At 34.7% G+C, this 17,509-nt stretch overlaps 1 protein-coding gene across 2 annotated transcripts in view; it reads right to left on the bottom strand.

Annotated features, from left to right (window-relative positions):
• Positions 1-11,817, bottom strand: part of cacna1fa (calcium channel, voltage-dependent, L type, alpha 1F subunit a) — a 29,457-nt gene extending 17,640 nt beyond the window's left edge. For both annotated transcript variants that reach the window (XM_017306011.2, XM_081609198.1), the window contains exons 1-13: positions 11,687-11,817; positions 6,056-6,195; positions 5,831-5,976; positions 4,591-4,743; positions 4,317-4,513; positions 3,355-3,458; positions 3,097-3,239; positions 2,566-2,634; positions 2,422-2,485; positions 2,311-2,337; positions 1,597-1,757; positions 392-617; positions 102-309 (exon numbers count right to left, since the gene is read on the bottom strand). In XM_017306011.2, the coding sequence (XP_017161500.2) occupies positions 102-309; positions 392-617; positions 1,597-1,757; positions 2,311-2,337; positions 2,422-2,485; positions 2,566-2,634; positions 3,097-3,239; positions 3,355-3,458; positions 4,317-4,513; positions 4,591-4,743; positions 5,831-5,976; positions 6,056-6,195; positions 11,687-11,743 (1,695 nt within the window). In that variant the 5' untranslated portion in view covers positions 11,744-11,817. The remainder of the gene's footprint in view (positions 1-101; positions 310-391; positions 618-1,596; positions 1,758-2,310; positions 2,338-2,421; positions 2,486-2,565; positions 2,635-3,096; positions 3,240-3,354; positions 3,459-4,316; positions 4,514-4,590; positions 4,744-5,830; positions 5,977-6,055; positions 6,196-11,686) is intronic.
• Positions 11,818-17,509: the final 5,692 nt, after the last annotated feature.

Raw genomic sequence — 17,509 nt, 5'->3', positions numbered from 1 at the left:
GCCGCTTATCAACTCGTTAGCTGATCGATACAATTAATTAATTAACTGATAATTTTCCTAACTTCTACCATAGAGAATATCACCAGATAGAAGTAAATCACCTGGAAACATGTTAACAGTGCCTGGGGGAAGGAGTCAAACGTGCTTCTCTTCATCTGAGTCTCGTCAAAGTTGAACTTCCCTCCAAACAGCTGCATCCCCAGCAGGGCGAAGATGATGAGGAAGAGGAAGAGCAGCAGCAGAAGGGAGCAGATAGCTTTCATGGAGTTGAGCAGTGAGGTGACCAGATCAGAGAGAGCAGCCCAGTGCCTGAAGACAGAGAAATGAGGCTGGGATGCATGCAGGAAGCAAAGTTTGATCTGGATGTCTGGTTCTTTCTGGTACTGCTTACCGGGTCATCTTGAAAATCCTGAGCAGTCGGATGCAGCGCAGCACGGAGATGCCGATGGGTGGGATGAAATCCATCTCTACAAGCATCGTCTCGAGAATGCCGCCACACACCACGAAGCAGTCGAAGCGGTTGAACAGGGCCATAAAGTAGATCTGAAGACCGAAGGCGTACATCTTCATCAGCATCTCCAAGGTGAAGAGCAGCAGCAGGATCTTATTGGCTCGCTCTGAGGGGGCGGAGAAGATGAATCATTCACTGCAAAAACACAAAGTCTGACCAGGTATGTTTGGTCTGGTTCTAGTCCTAACATCTTAGTATACATTAAATAAGGCAAAACTCACTTACAAGTAACTTTTCAGCAAGATATAGGAACTTGTTTTAAATCAATAATTCCTAACTACTGATCAATCTACAAACGTCAATGTGTTTTATTGGGATTAACAAATACTTAGTAAGAATGGTCTAGTCAAACCCCAGACCTACATAAAAGTGAGAATCTGTGACAAAACTAGGAAATACATTTTCACAGAAACTCTCTTTTCACAAACTTCAACTAGGTTGCAAAATATATCGACAAATATTTCAGTTTCTGCATGTGTAATGTGTTAGAAATATAACCCAAAAGACTTGCAGCTGCAGTTGCAGGAAAAAGTAATGCTACAAGATGTTGGATGTTGACTTATCAAACATTTATTTGTATTAACAAAACCTGTTTTCAATGGATTTCACTTATTTGTCCTACTTCTTGTTGGTCGTAAAGTCCCAACAAAATACAATGAATTTTCTGACTAACATGACAAAAAGCATTCACCACAAAAACACAAAATCTTACCAAGTATTCTGGTCTAGTTTCTGCTGCAAATATTTTAGTACACTTGAAGTATGACAAAACTAATTCACAAGTAACTTTTTAGTAAGATATAGCAGCTTGTGTCAAGTCAATAATTCTTTAATTTTAATGAAAATGCTAGTTCCACTGGCAGATTATTTCACTTAATACATGCGGAAATGTTTTAAGTGAAATAATCAATATTAAGGGAGTATATTCTTCTAAAAATTAGTTTTTCTAGAAACAAAATCATTTCAAGTTTGTCTTGAAACTAAACTGAAAATACTTGGTAAGATGTTGTGTTTTTGTAGTGTAAAACTCCAGTGAGTCATAAGAATCTGGCAGAAGTAAAGTTTTTTTCTTTCTTTTTAATTACCCTGCATTTCTGTGAGCCATTTTGGCTGTCCGTAATGCTCCGAGGCGCTGGCCACCGTGTTGAGGAACACCAGCAGCAACACCAACCAGTAGAAGTTCGTGGTCTTCACTGCAACACGGCAGTTTTTTCTCATTGTGTGGTTCAGCTGGCACAACTGGTCACTAAAAGACAAATACAGCTTGTGTGTTAAAAATGAGGCTGGGCAAGATGGCTGAAAGATATATGACGATATAAACATTTCATATCAGTCTACATTGATAATATCAAATGGTTTTTTGTTCTAAATATCTGGAAAAACTCGTGGCAGTTATGAGGCAAAGTGGCGGAATCTTAAACTGCTGCTGTGGCAGTTACTCAACAAGTTGTTGCTAGGTAACCGAGGACTGGTTACCTAGCAACTTTTCTTAGCTAGTCGTCAGAGGCTGAGCGGCTATAATGATCGAAAAATAAAAACACTGTGATCATTTAATAAAGAAAATGCTACGGTAGATATTTTGGTATCTATACAGCGATAATATGAATCCAACATTCACAATAACTTTAAATAAAAGGATCTGATCCTAAAACAGTGAGTCAAACACACCACTGAACTATTACATCTGATTTTATTTTTCCATGTCTTCCAGTTAGTGCTAATTATTAAGACAAAAACTAACAAAGAAGTTCAATGAATGTGAGTGCTGCTCACAGATTTTTACAAAAAAAATGTCCCACCAGAAGCTGTTGGCCATCATCTTCGCCCTTAAAAAAAAGAAAATGGGAGGCATGTTAGCACAATAGTTAATTGATTCATTACTGAAATTTGTCTCTCCTCTGTTGCCTTACATGAGTGAAGCACAGAAGCCACTATCATCGTCGAGATATGCAATATCATCGTCAGAGTCCGACTCTGTTAAACATACAAAATAATCTGCACACTGTAGCAGCTGGAAATAAAATAAACAGAAAAGGAGCTCCTGGCTTTCATACCTCCTCCGTCCTCACTGTGTTTGTACCAACCAAACTTCTTCATCATCTTTTTCTTTGCAATTGCAGCACCTTCAGAAATGCAAAAAAGATTTTTTATGGGATGCTGCAATTCAATAAGGTGTGTGTTTGGTGGGAAAACTACAAAAGAGGATTAGGGCCACCAAAGAAAAAAATAATAATTCTGACTTTGATCCCAGAATTTTGACTTTTTTCTCAAAATTATCACTTTTTTTAAATCAAAATTTTGACTTTTTTCGTAGAGTTTAGACTTTAAACCAACTTCTACTTTTCCTTCAGAATTCTTAATTTAACCTCAGAATTCTAATTTTGTGTTAATCTATGTCAAAATCCAAATAAATAACCAAACATTCTGAAGTTTGTGTCAGTAATATTGTTAATATGTAAAAATAATCAATCTGTTTCTTCCTTGTTACAGGATTTGTAAACCAGCATTTTTTTCAGAATTCTATTTTTTCTTTTTAGTGGCACCAGCCCTCTTCCATAGAAACACTTTAAAGACTTTAGGCTAACGTTTATTTCCTTCCTCGTCCACATCCTCGGCTTCTATGAGCCAGTCCATGTATCCAATCATGTCCTCCTCCATCTGCTTGCTCTCCTGAGCTTTCTGCAGCTCTCCACGCGCAACAGCCTTCTCTCTTTCCTTGGAAAACTCGCTGTAAAAGATAAACACTTGAAAGATTACCACATCATGCTACGAGAGCTTTACCAGTGTTCAGAAAGTGTGAGATTGAGAGAAAAGTGGAAGTCTGCGAGACAGCAACTACCTACCCGCTCAACACACCCAATACAAGGTTGATGATGAAAAATGATCCGAAAATGACTAAAGATACAAAGTAGACCCACGGAATGTCGAAGCCGATGGCATCATTCATCTGCACAGAAATAAAGAGAAAGCACATATTTATAAAACGTACAAATACAACATGCAACCCCCATAAAGATGCATAAACATCCAAATAAAGCCATCTAAGAATTTCATCAACATAATCTCACTACAAAAACACAAAATCTTACCAAGTATTTTTTATGTAGTTTGTAGTGCAAATATCTGCCAGCAAAACTAGAATTCTTTCATCAATATTAAGGAGTTATTGACTTAAAACCAAGCTCATATTTCTGGTTGAAAAGGTACTTTTAAGCTAGTTTTGTCTTTTTTTTCCCCCAAGTGTACTAAAATATTTGCACTAGAAACTACTAGACCAAAAATACTTGGCAAGATTTTGTGGTTTTGCAGTATTCATATGAAAATTTTAGGACAATTATTATTATTTAAAAAAATCATTGATGCTCGCTAAATGTATGTCCTCCAAAGCATAATTTCTGGTAATGATCTTCAATAGGAAATTTGTTACAATGTTTACAGATCCACCATTTTATTTCTATTTTTTTTATTTTAATTTAAAGAAAAACTGAAAACTTTAGTAAAAAGAGAATGGATACATTTTCTTCCTTAGAATGGTGCTATTTGTGCAAAATTTAAATAAAAACGTAGAATCCAATCTATGGAAGAGAATTATAAATTAAAAATAATTTATACTTTTTTCCTCAGAATTATGACATTAATCTTCTAAAATTAGAATTCTTATGTTAAAGTCAGAATTCTGAGGGGGGAAAAAAAAAATCACAATTCTGACTTTTTTGTTGTTTTTCAGTGGCAATAATGTTCTTCCATACAAACATAAAAACCATTGATCTGAAGCGTGGGAGTTGTGCATGAATGTGTTTTTTACCCAGTAGAGAACGTCTGTCCAGCCCTCCATAGTGATGCACTGGAAAACTGTGAGCATGGCAAAGAAAATGTTGTCAAAGTTTGTGATGCCGCCATTCGGACCCTCCCACTTCCCTTTGCATTCGGTGCCATTGGTGACACAAAAACGTCCGACTCCCGCAAAAGCACACGGCGACGGATCATCCTCCACCATGAGGCCTGCAGAAGACGGAAGAACATGAGGAGGAGGATGATGAAGGCAGAGACGTTCTGGGGAGCCCAGACAGCGGACCGACCCGTGCTGGTGTCGAAGCAGGTCTTGTGCATCCTGCCGAGGAAAAGCTCCAAGCCGATGATGGCATAGATTATGATGACGAACATGACGAGCATGCCGATGTGGAGCAGTGGGACCATGGCCTTCATGATGGAGTTCAACACAATCTGCAAACCTGACGGGACAAAATGATCATTCAGCTGAATCCAGGGTTCCCAGAACCTAAACCTACTAAATATGTAAACATCAACTTTTATAATATTTTTATTCACTGTTCAATAATTATCACTTTCGTTTAGCATAAATGCTAACCTCATTTCTTATTATTCTAGTTAGCAATGAAGGCTGTAGTTGAGTATTTTATTATCAGGACTTTAATGAGGTCATGTTTATGTCATTACATATTACCTGGTAATAAAATTTCTCTCTTTTAAGGTAATGTGTGATATTTTATTTGAATCATAGATCAAATTTTATTTTATCTCTATAGTATTTAGGCATTTTGTAGCGTTGTTCTCCACAGCAGGGCTGCCGCACAGTTTTTTTGGTCTTTTTCAGAAACATGTCTGTGGGGTTAAATTGGGGTGAAAAAGCTTGTTAAAAAAAATTTAAATAAAAAGAAAAGATTTTAAACTGAAAAAAACCTTGAATTTGACAAGTAGTTTTGAACATTTTTCTCAATTTAAAAATTATTTTTCAGTTTCAAAAAATAATTTTTCAGTATAATCTTTTTTTTCAGTCATTTTTTTTCTTGTTTGAACAAACTTTATGACCCCAATTTAATTCCATGCTTGTTAATTTCATGCTTACTGTGCTATTTTGAGGAACAAAGCAGTTTGGCAAGTTTTCCTGGTAGCCAGTCAGAAAGATGAACATGGCACGTAACATTTCATTAAGTTACTTTAACTCCCACATCTACTTTCTCTGATCGTTTTCCTGTTTTCTTTCATTTAAATGAATCTCAAGAAAACAAACATCCTTTGAATTCACATTGGCAGGCATTTCTTGGCAAACAACGAAAACGAAAACATTTTGTTTCTCAAGATTAACTCCCTAAAATGTCCGCTATTGATCTCTGTAGTAGTGATTGAAAACCAAATCATATTTTATAACAAAAGAAAATTCTAATAAGTTTCCATTTTTTAATTTAAATTTTTTTTCTCATCATCCCTCCAACTTTCTGAGGCTCCATTTACTAAACGTCGAACAGAAACAAAAGCCAGCTGAGAAAATATATAGATATAAAACAAATGTATACGTACTCGGCACGCCGGATACGAGCCGAAGAGGTCGCAGCACCCTGAAAGCTCTGAGAGCTTTAACATCCAGGCCTCCGGGTTTTCCTGCAGCATGGTGGGCCTCGCCCGGCTTATGGTCTGTCATTCCCTCTGCTATCACACTGAACAACCTGCACAGACAATGGCATCAATGTTGCCCCATAGATTTTATTTAAGAGCGATAGCTTTCGATGGTAAATTTTGTGATACCCGACAATGACGATAATGAAATCCAGCAGGTTCCAACCGCTGCGTATGTAGGCGCTGGGGTGCATCACTAAACCGTAGGCAAGGATCTTGGTGAAGGTCTCGATGGTGAAGATGACGAGGAAGACGTATTCGACTTGTTCCTTAAAATCAGAGCACAGGTTTGGTGGATCAGTGAGAAAATGCATCACCACTTTTGTATTTTGTTGCATAGTGGGATTATTTGTTTGTGAACATGGCGGATGTGTTTGCAACGTGAGAGCAGAAAGAGGCGAACGGCCTTTAAATTGTCACTGGTTGCCATGGTGACCCACGTGTATTTTGTTGTTTTAACATTAACCAGCATGTTTTTGGTGAACGGGATACGTAAGACGGCATTCTAGGGACACAGCAGATAGAAAAAAGGAGTACATATAAGCCAAAATGCTCAGAAACCTTTTGGATAATCCCAAATATTTTCTAGAAAAAAGGAAATCTCTGAGCTCGAAAAGTCAAAAATTTGCTACAGAAAACTCAAAACGTGTTTTTGATTAATGTCAGAAATTTTCAGGAAAAAACTTGAAAATGTCTAAGTTCTTAAAGCTGAAAGCTTGCTAGAAAAAAATCTGAATTTTTTTCTTTATGAAAAAACAAAGAAATTTCGAAGCTCATAAAGTTTAAAGTTAGCTAGAATTTTTTTTTAAATATTTGATTGTCAGAAAATGTCTAGAAAAAACAGGGACATTTCTGAGTTTGAAAAGTTGAACATTTGCTTGAAAAAACTCAGAAGTTTTGAGTTGAATCTCACAGATATTCTATAAAGAAACTTGGAAATTTTAGAATTTCAAAGCTGACAATTTTCATCTTTTGAAACTGAAATTTTCAAGCATTTTTAGCTAAAATTTCTTAAATTAATTTTAGAATCTGAGTTTTTTGATGAAAATTTATTTAGCTCTCAATGAGATGCTGTCAAGTCTCAAGTCCCTCTAAATAAGACAAACATATCCATGGTTTAATTTATTTGAAATGCAAAGAACAAATAAAGTACAACCATTTCTTCCTATTTTGGCTCAGACTAGCAGAAAATTAACAGTGCAGCAGGCGGGCTGAGAAAACACTGAACATTTTCAAAAACTCCACCATTAAGAACAGATTTGTTCCTTGTGGTAAAACGACCTCCTTTTGCCAAGAGAAGATCAGTTAATGCTGGAGCTGGAATGGCTTTCTAACCTGCTAACCTGCAGCCTAAAACACGCTGTCCCCACTTCGCTTTGCTGTGAACTTTCAGGTTAATGCTGCTAATTAATGCCGCTTGGACTTCACCTCAAACTGACACAGTTACCCTGCAGCAGTGGTGTAGTTTAACATAACAGAACAAGTTATGTTCTTCTCTAAAACCTGTTTATATATAAAAAAGACAAGAAAGAGATAATATGCGACAGATCGTATACAGTCAGCTTAACTCATCTGTGAAATCCAATAAAGGGATCTACAAACATTCATCCTGCTGTTGGTATGTACATGTGCATGTGTGTGTGTGTTGCTTTAAAAACACTTAAACTGCACTTCCAGCTTGTATTTTGAACAGGGCTCAAACAATTAATTGTGATTAATCAATTATTGAAAAATAATCGTTAAATAATTGATTAATTGTTAACTGGAGGATACAGACTCAAAACAAGACTTTTTGCTGAAATGATAACATACAGTGATAATTAAGACACAATTTTACTAAAAATATATATACATTAGGCATTTAAGATTTAAAAAAAATACTTAAATATGATCTTCCCAGAACTCCTGAAGTGGCATAGTTTTAGATTTACCACTTTCAAATTCTGCAAAAACAAATAAACAAACAAAAAAATACTTGTATTAAGCAAAAAAGAAAAAGCCAACAGAGTAGCTCTACACTATTTTTATTATGCTTTGCTTCAAATGATCAAGCATACACTAACAAAATGCTGTTATGACATTTTAGTCAATAAAATATACATTTTCTTATTTAAAAATGGATTCAATAATTTGTTTATTTGGATTTTTATGTATTTCTAATATTGTACAAAAATACGTAAGTGGTTAAATAAACAATTAGTAAAATTTGTCAATTTTGTTGCCTAATTAATTGATTAATCATCAGAATAATTGATAACTAAAATATTTGTTAGTTGTAGCCCTAATTTTGAATATTTTTTACAATATTCACACTGTAAAATGACTGCTCCTACAATGTGATTTTAGCAATATTTCCTCTATGGATGACATAAATATTTAAATTAATTATTTAGTCAGGCTGATTAGTTTCTTTCTACATAATTAGATTTAATTTCAGATATTTTAGTGTAAAAAACTGCCATTAAAGAGGAATAAGGATGCACATTGAGATGGGAGGAGTAGAGACAAAGCAGATGGTTGGAGTTTAAGTAAGGTATGACCTCTGACAAGCTCGTCCAGCGAAGGTCACACTACATCTCTAACACCATTACCTCCACTTGAATACTGGTTAAACTGCTGCATGCCTACTCACTCTTCTTCAGAAGAATGCAACTCATTTTATGCTTTCTACAAACTGTTAAAAAATATTATTTTTAACATTTCTATTACAAAGTCCATCTTGCTGTATGTTTAAAATCGCCTTTTTCCGAAGCTGTTTGTCAAACATTGTGTATAAAAAGGCTATTCTCTGTAATTTTATGGGTTTTATTTGGATTAAATTTTATGAATCTGTAACAGGGTTTTATTTTAACATCACTACAGATGTGAAGTTTGTGGAAATTTGCTTATTTATTCTTAGAATCTATTTTGTTAGGTAAAGAAGTTGTTTCTCCAGACATTTATTGGTGCGTTAAGTTCTGTTGGCAGTTGGTGGTTACCATAGCAACCGGTAACCGACAGCTCCTCCCCCTTTTTTTCAAGAGCCTATAACCAAAAATATGTTTTCACTCAAAAAATGACTAAAAGATACTCACAAGTAGCACTGAAGCGATTAATTGATTATGAAAAATGTGAGCAGGATCTTAATAAGTGAGAATGCGTTCTCACTTATTAAGATCCTGCTCACATTTTTCGGTCGTAAGCTACTTCTGCTATCTTCAATTAATTGTGCTAATTCATATATCAAAACGTTCAGCTTCTTCAGGAGATTGCTACTATGACTTTTGCTAAAATTTACTATTGTACTTTTTGAAATAATTGCCCTTTTGTGCAAATTTTTTGCCCCATTGAAATACATGGTGGAATTCACTAACTGATGAAATAGAGTGTCCACTTTAGCAACTGCTGTTTTTGAACTTTCAATGCTTTTTGACAAACAAAATGATGCGGTTCATACATATTTCACTGTGGAGAAATAATTTATGCATCAAAACGTAGCCATGTGTGTCTACTTTAAGGAACTATTCCTATCATTGCTACAGCTCTGTCTGTTTTCTGTCAAACTCTTCTGGAGTTTGACAGAAACTCTGTCACATCTTCTCCTATTCTTTCAATGTATTTTTCTCTTGTGCTCTGTTTCTATCTGTTTGCATTCTGCTTATCTACCTTTCTGTATATGCCTTCTGCTTCTACTGGTTGTACTGTCTGCAAAGGTCTTCTGCAAACTTTAATTTAGCAATTCATATATCAAAATGTTCTGCTTCTTTTGCTCCATTATGCTTTTTGTTTTGCTATGTTTCACTTCTTCAAATATTTCTGGTTTTGTACTAATTTCTGCTTCTGCTAATTTCTGCTTTTTGCTATGTTTCACTGTTTAATTGTTTAAACTATTTCTGGTTTTGTACTAATTTCTGCTTCTGCTAATTTCTGCTTCTTGCTGTTTCACTGTTCAACTGTTTCAACTATTTCTTGTTTTGCACTAATTTCCTCTTGTGCTAATTATGATCTTAAGCTCTGTTTCACTTTTTTGACTTTTCAAATAATTCAGGTTGCACACAAACTTCTGCTTCTTCAGCTGAATTTTGCTATACCTTTGCTAAGTTTCACTACTTAGCAAAGGATTTCTATGTATAACTGTAGCTTTCTTATACTTTTTTCTACTTCTTATTCTTTGTTCTCATGTTTCTTACATTTCTCCATCAATCATTCTGCAAATATGCTTCTTTTGCCCCTTTATGCTCTTTGTTTTGCTATGTTTCACTTCTTCAAATATTTCTGGTTGTGTACTAATTTCTGCTTCTGATAATTTATGCTGTTTGCTACGTTTCACTGCTCAACTGTTTCTGAGTACTGTTTCTAATTTCTGCTTCTGCTAATTTATGCTTTTTGCTATGTTTCACTGTTTAACTGTTTAAACTATTTGTTTTTCTTCTACTTTTTTTCTACTTCTTATGCTTTGTTCTACTTTTTCTTGCATTTCTGCAGCAGTCATTCTGCAAATATGCATTCTCACGGCTGTTTCGCTAGAAACAGCTATTTTTCTAAAATTTTGGCATCTAAACCAGACTCACCCTTCTACAAACCGGCCCCGATTAATATTATGATTTTAAATATTAAAGAAGAAGAAAAGACAATTAGCTGGGGCTTGAGAGACGAGAAGGTAAAAACCCTTAAAAAAACAAAACTAAACGTGATAATTACAGATGGAAGCTGTGTGACCAAATTAACTATATTTGAACAAAACACAAAAAACATCACAGAGGGCCAATCATATATTTTGAGAGGTTATGCCCTCCGGGGGAATGAGCCCCCATTCATTCTTCATGTCCTTCCGACCACCCAGTTTTTCAAAGGCCCAAAGGTGGCTGTCACACCGGACATAACAGACAGGGTAAAGGCATTGATAAATCCACCAGCCCCCTTGACTTGTTTGGAACAAATAACAGTAGGGGGAGGGCTGGTAAGTGTGAAAGGAGAAATAGTCGAGGTATGAATTTTTATATTTCTTATAATTTTCCCATATGACAGGACTTAGTTGTGATCTACAGGCAGCAAATTAACTACAGGATAACATGAAAGGCCCCATTACAGAACAATACGTGAACTCTAAAAGTACTTTTCTTTGTACTTCTGAGTTTGCTACAGTTAAGATTGGTGAAGTCTGGGAAAATGGACGTTCCAATCCGGACACTGCGGCTGAAAGAGGTATAATAGAAGCTGCAGTAGTCAATTGTTTTTTTAAACTAATAATGTTTGGAAAAAGAAAAGTAAGTGCCTAATGTCATTTGCACTCCTAAGGCAATGGCATTTAAATGTCATATATATATATAGGAACAGTTATTTTTCTAGTTGAAATAATCGTCAACTAAAACAACAATCATTAACTGGAGTATTCAGACTCAAAAAAGGTAATTTCCTGAAAAAACAACAACATATTCAATGTAATAAGCCAAAACTGTATAAATATGTATATACAATTTTAATTTAATATAAAAACACCTTTGTCTGTAATATGTTTTACCCAAAACTCCTCAAGTGGTAAAGGCTTAGCTTCATCCAGTTCAAATTCACTAAAGGAATGCTCTATTGTTAAATTGTAGGCAATTAAATATTTATTTTGTGTTTAAAAATGGTTGAATTATCTGTTTATTTGCATCATTTAATGTATCTCTAATAAAAAGCACAAGAGATTCGTGGAAAAATCTGTAGAATGTGCCAACTTTTATCTGATTAATTGACAGTATAATCAATTTTTAAAATAATTGTCAGCTGCTGTCTTACCAGCTGATGGTTGGTGGGGTTGGAATCATCATCTGGATATGGCTTTGTGACCCCCATGGCCACACAGTTGGCAAAAATAGCTAAAAGAATGAAGATATCAAAAGGCTTGGAGAACGGAGTTAAGGTTTTAACGAGAATAAATCTGCAACCCAAGACCAAAACATGTTATGTGCTTTACATGTTTGCAACAGTGGAAGAATTGTCAGCGTGACACATGGTGCAAAGCTGCGGCGCGTAAAAAGATGTTAAAGAAAAAATATATAAATGTCTCTGTGAGAAAATGTTAATATGTACGACGGCTTATTAGGACTATTTTTAATAGAAAACAAAATAGGAGTCAGTTTCCATCAAAAAATTCTGCCGAAGAAGTTTTCTAAAAAAAAAAAAAAACCCCGGAAATTTCTGAGTTTCAAAAATAAAAATTTAAAATTTGCTAAAAAGTTTTTTTAAAAAATCTCAGATTTTTTTTTATTTTTAGAAAAACTAAGAAATTTAAGAGTTTGAAAAGTTGAACATTTGCTTAAAACAACTCAGAAATTTTGAGATTAATCTCAGCCATTTTCTAGAAAAAATTGTGGAAATGTTTGTGCTTCAAAAGTTGAAAATTTGCTAGGAAAATGTTAGGAGATGTGACTTGTAGACTTGAATCTGTGACGGTTTAACAGTTGTTTTCTGTCTGCGAGTGATGAACAAATATTCACAAGTTTTGTTTTTTTCCTGCACAGGTTTGTGAATTTGTTTTTGACCATTTGGACCAAACTGTAAGTGTAACAATTTTCTTTTACAAATGTGACCCAAATAATGGAGTTTGCATTTTGAAGTGGTTTGACTGCTGTCTTGTCTTTGTTAAAGACTCTATAATCTACAATTACAAAACTTCTAAAAGGCATAAATACTTCTGCAACAAAAACACGTTAATAAGAATTATTCATGCAAACGTGACACAAATAAAGACATGCACAGGAGGATTTAAAGGATATTTCCACTCCACCAGGGCCAGCGCTGCCATGCGGATTGGGTTGCTCAGTGTGAGGCAGCAGAGCGCTCTGGGGGCCCTCAGGGCAGACTTGTTGGCCTGCATGGCCTTCTTGGCCCCCCCGCCCCTTTTTCTGGCCGAGCCTGTTGACCCCAGGGTGTCCGATTTGCCCACATCGCCCACCGGCGGAGCATCTGTACAAAGGTAAAACAAGTGAAAGATCAGAATGACATCATAGAAAAAGATTTCTTGTTATTGCCTGATGAGACTAAATCAAAAACTTCTGGACACAATTTAAACCATCTGGGAGTAAAAAACATCTCAGCACATTAAAATGGAGAACTCCTGTAAAACAGATTCAGTAAAAACAACCAAGTCAAGATGGTAGTTTTTCAATTTGTCATCGTTTTTCCTTACTTTGCCACTGAAGCGTCATATTTTTTGCTTGTTTGTTGTTTTATAATTATGTAAATCAAGATAATTATCAGACAAGCTTCTTTCAGACAGACACAAATCACATTGAATTACCTTGTTGCTGAAAATGCAAAATACAAATAAGATTTTGATTTATGACAAATTAATTGTGCAGAATGTATCACTGGGTAATTTCTAATCAAGTTTCGTCTCTGAGGAGACAAAGTTGATGCTACAGTCTTAGATTCAACTATTTCTAAAAAAGCTTAAAAGTAGGATGTTTGATGGCATCCTGGACATCAGACGGTTCTTATCTAACACAATTAAGAAAAGATGTGCTTGCAGGAAAGAGATACTGAGTCCTGCAGGTCTCATATGATAAGACCAGCTGTGACCCACTTCTTTATAGGGAGCAGCATGGCACTTAGCGCAGCGCTGTCCCCAAGTAGACCCATGAACACCTGTTAGCAAAGGTGAGCTAAATTCACCTGCACTGTAAAAAAAAAAAAAAAAAACGTCTCTAATTTACGGTAAATTTACGGTTGGACTGATTTTTACCGGTGAAATTCTAATTTACGGTAAAATACAGCTGCCGATGTTTTACCGTAAATTAGAAAAGGTATTTTTTTTCTTCTTGTAAACTGTGAGTGTAAAAGGAACAAAAAGAACAAAACAAACAACAACAATAACAACAAAAAAACACTGACTTTTCTTTTTTTACACTGGGAAGTCTGTGCTTTTTTAAGAATACAAAAACATGACGATAAAGTGAGAAAATGTTACCTTTTTTTGCTCCGTCCATTTCCGCAGCTTTACAGCAGGCAGTCACCTAAAATAACGCACCATCAACTCTTTTATGTATCTGTGATGCGTAAAGGATCACAGATATATCATGGATTTTTTTCCCTTCCTGTTATTCTTCTTTACAAGAAGAAAAAACCTTGAAGAGGTTAAAAAAAATCAACGCTGGCACATTTTATAAAGTGCAAAGTTCTGCCCGCGAAAAGATAAAATTATCTCCAGCCTTTAGCAACTTGTCGCGCAAACTAAATGATATAGTTTTACTCCGGCGCGTAACGGTGAGCGCTGCAGAAGGAGAGGCGGTGGTGAGCCGGTCGGGATTAGAGAGGCTGAGCCGGTTAAAAGGATGACAGAGGAAATCTGTCAGGGCGCAGGTGGAGGAGGACGAACAAGATTCAGCAGCAAAATCACATTTATGAAGGGAAACAAAACTGTCAAGATGGAGAAGTTTGATGAAACTAGCAGAGAACAGAATGTTTGTGCAGTACACCGGAAAAGACAGCAGGGGGCGCATCTTGACAGACGACAGCAAAAATTGACAGAATGAAACGTTGCATTTAATTTTAGCTCATTGATTAGCTCTAAATTATAATCATTAATTATAAATGCAGATATAATATTTGGAATGCTTAAAAATGAGGGGTTTTATTGAATGGCAAGGCTAAAATCAGAGGTAAAGTACCTAGGAAATTATACTTTAACATATTTTACTCAAGGAAGAGTAAAAAGTATCTGTAAAAAATACTCAAAAAAAATATTTGTTAAGGCGACTTGAGTGCTGAGTAACTGATCAAAACATAAATTATTTAATATTTAAAAATTACATAATCAGACAGACAAATATATAAAATTAACTGTAAATTTTGGTATTTTAGGGATAAAAAGGACAATAACTCGTATAAATAATTACAAATAACAAATTAAGGCAGAATGCAATTTTTTTTTTCCAAAATCACTTTCTTTCAGTATTAAACTTATGAAACTTTAACAAAAACTTCAGGTCTGAGTTTGGTGAACATTTGGTTAAAACAGGTTTGATTAAGTCAAGTAAAAGTAGCGATGCTTCAAAAGTAAAGAATACAGCATAATAAAAATACTCCTAAAAGTACATTTTTCTAAAACGTTACTCCAGCACTTACTACTCAGTTCTACATAAAATTCACAACCATCAGTCACAGAAATTACAAAGAACCTATTTGTCTCCACCAAGAGTTTAAAATCTATTCATTAAAAAGTTTCCCTTATATAAATCCAGTTTGTTTGTTTGTTTTTACTTTGTACACACTTGTTCCATTTCAACACTTTTCTTTGAACAGTTTCCTGGCAGTTTTGGCTCCTGAGTGAGGATTATTGTGTCTCCAGTCGGGCATTGCCTGAGGCCAACGTTTCCCTGCTGATAGTTTCATATCTCCAGAATAAATCATACTAAGTTTTTTTTTTTGTGTGTGTTGTTTTTGTTAGATTGCCCAAAGCGATCAAACATGTCTGTGATTTTAACACAGCTGAGCTCCATGGATTTCTGTCATAAAGGAGTCAAAGAAACACATGAAAGCTTCAGTAAAGGAAAGAAAAACCTTCCCTGGTTAAAGAACGAAACATTTCCTCAACAATTATCTGGTTTTGTTAGATATATCTGGAACAAAAAAAGTTCTGCATCTTTCATTTTCAGCCTATATGGTACCAAACCTCATCAAAGTCAGCAGCATCAATACAAATAACATTAACTGTATTTTTATATTTAGTCATGAATGAGAACTGCATTCTAATGGAAGAATAACTGAAAAATGTATTTGTAATATATAATTTATCTCTGATAAATTGCAGATGAAAAAAAAGAAGTTTTCTCCTTTCCATCACTCCAAACCAATCGTATTCGTTTCATATTTTTTGTAATCGTTCCATCGTGAACTTTAACCTCAATGAGGCCTGCACGGTTTGAGATGGATTTGTTGAAACATTAACAGCAGCAAATACGGCTCAGGTAAAAATTAAGACACTTAAAATGATCAGTTTTTCTGATTTTAGTCTTTATAGGTAACTAATTTACAAGCAACTTTTCAGTAAGATATAGGAGCTTGTTACAGGTAATAATAATTAATATTTATTCTAAAAGTACTAGTTTGACTAGCATTTTATTTCACTTATAAACAATAAATTTGTCCCGTGCTACAAAAGAAATAATCTCCCAGTCGAACTAGTACTTTTAAGAATTATTTACCTTTAACAAGCTCCTATATTTTTGCTGAAAAGCTACTTGTCAGTGAGTTTTCTCTTATTTCAAGTTCACTAAAATATTTGCACTAGAAACTTGATCTAAATATTTGGTGAGACTTTCTGTTTTTGCAGTGTATAAGTTGCACAGATGTACTAAATTCTTCAAGTTTTCACATTTTGGTTTCAAATCTGTTTAATAGATAATAACAGTGTAGAAGTGTTATTTTTAAGTAATTTCAGAACTTTTATTGTGCACTCCACAAAGTAAAACAACAAATAAATGCTTTTACATCTCAAATCTTTATTACATTTTTACACAATAAATATATTCTGATAAAATAAACAATCTTTCTATACAGAGTTTACATGTGAAACATTTCATTGTTTTGGTTGTTGTTAGATAAAATCACTGGGCTGGTTGACGGTGATTGCAGCAGATAAAACAGCCGTTTAACATCAATATTGATTTTTCCTTATTGCAACACGACGTTTCACTGCGCAGAGTGAAATGATGCTGGCATAATTTGAACAGACGTTCATTAGCATCGATAGCTGACATTTACATACAGAAAACAAAACAGAGTCAGATCAAGACTTCATCATAAAACCTGCTGAGCAAACAAGATGCGACGTCACAAAACACTGAATTTGGTGCTCAAATCAGTTCAGAAAGACGATTACTTGATTTGTTTTAAATCCTTCACACGCAGCATCTTGTTAAAGTATTTATACCCTTTAACTTTTTTACTTTTCTGTTTTGTTACTAACTTAATGATTGCCGTATTTTAATAGGATTGTAAGTGATAGCAAAACATTTAACAGTGGATAGATGTTAAAAAGAAGAAAAAGGATAAATGGCTTTAAATTTTCTTTGTAAGTAAAAAAAAAAATCTGGGACATACGACAGAGAATCAGGGCTTTAGTGAGGAAAAATTGAAAATGAAAAAATAAAATTATGAGAATAAAGTCAGAATATTACCAGAATAAATTCAAAATAATACAAGAATAAAGTTATAATCCTATGAAACTTTATTTACGTAATAACGACATTATTCTTGTAATATTCTGACTTTATTCTTGTGATTTTTTATATTTTCTTATCGTGGCCCTAATGCTGTCGTATAGAAGAGCTGGTTTGATGTGATGCAGGATGCGTTAGTTTCTCTGAGCTCGAGCTACTTTTCAAAACGAATAGTCATGTATTAACGTTTGCAACATAACAGAAAGTGGAAAAAGTTGAGGTATTAATACTTTTCTCCATTAACGTCGGCGCATTAATGTAAATGTTAACGGATCTGGTTTAAATGTGAGCAGTCTGTGTGAGGAGCTCACTGATTGAAATAAAACGCTCAGTAGAACATTCTGGCATTTTCCAAACCGATTTCCTGTAAAGTTTGTTTGAATATTATTGAACAAGC

Source organism: Poecilia reticulata, chromosome 7 (genome assembly GCF_904066995.2).
Source record: "Poecilia reticulata chromosome 7, P_reticulata-male-v2, whole genome shotgun sequence".
Taxonomy (NCBI): Eukaryota; Metazoa; Chordata; class Actinopteri; order Cyprinodontiformes; family Poeciliidae; genus Poecilia; species Poecilia reticulata.
Note: the sequence above shows the minus strand (reverse complement) of the source record. Positions and strands in the feature narration are given on the sequence as shown.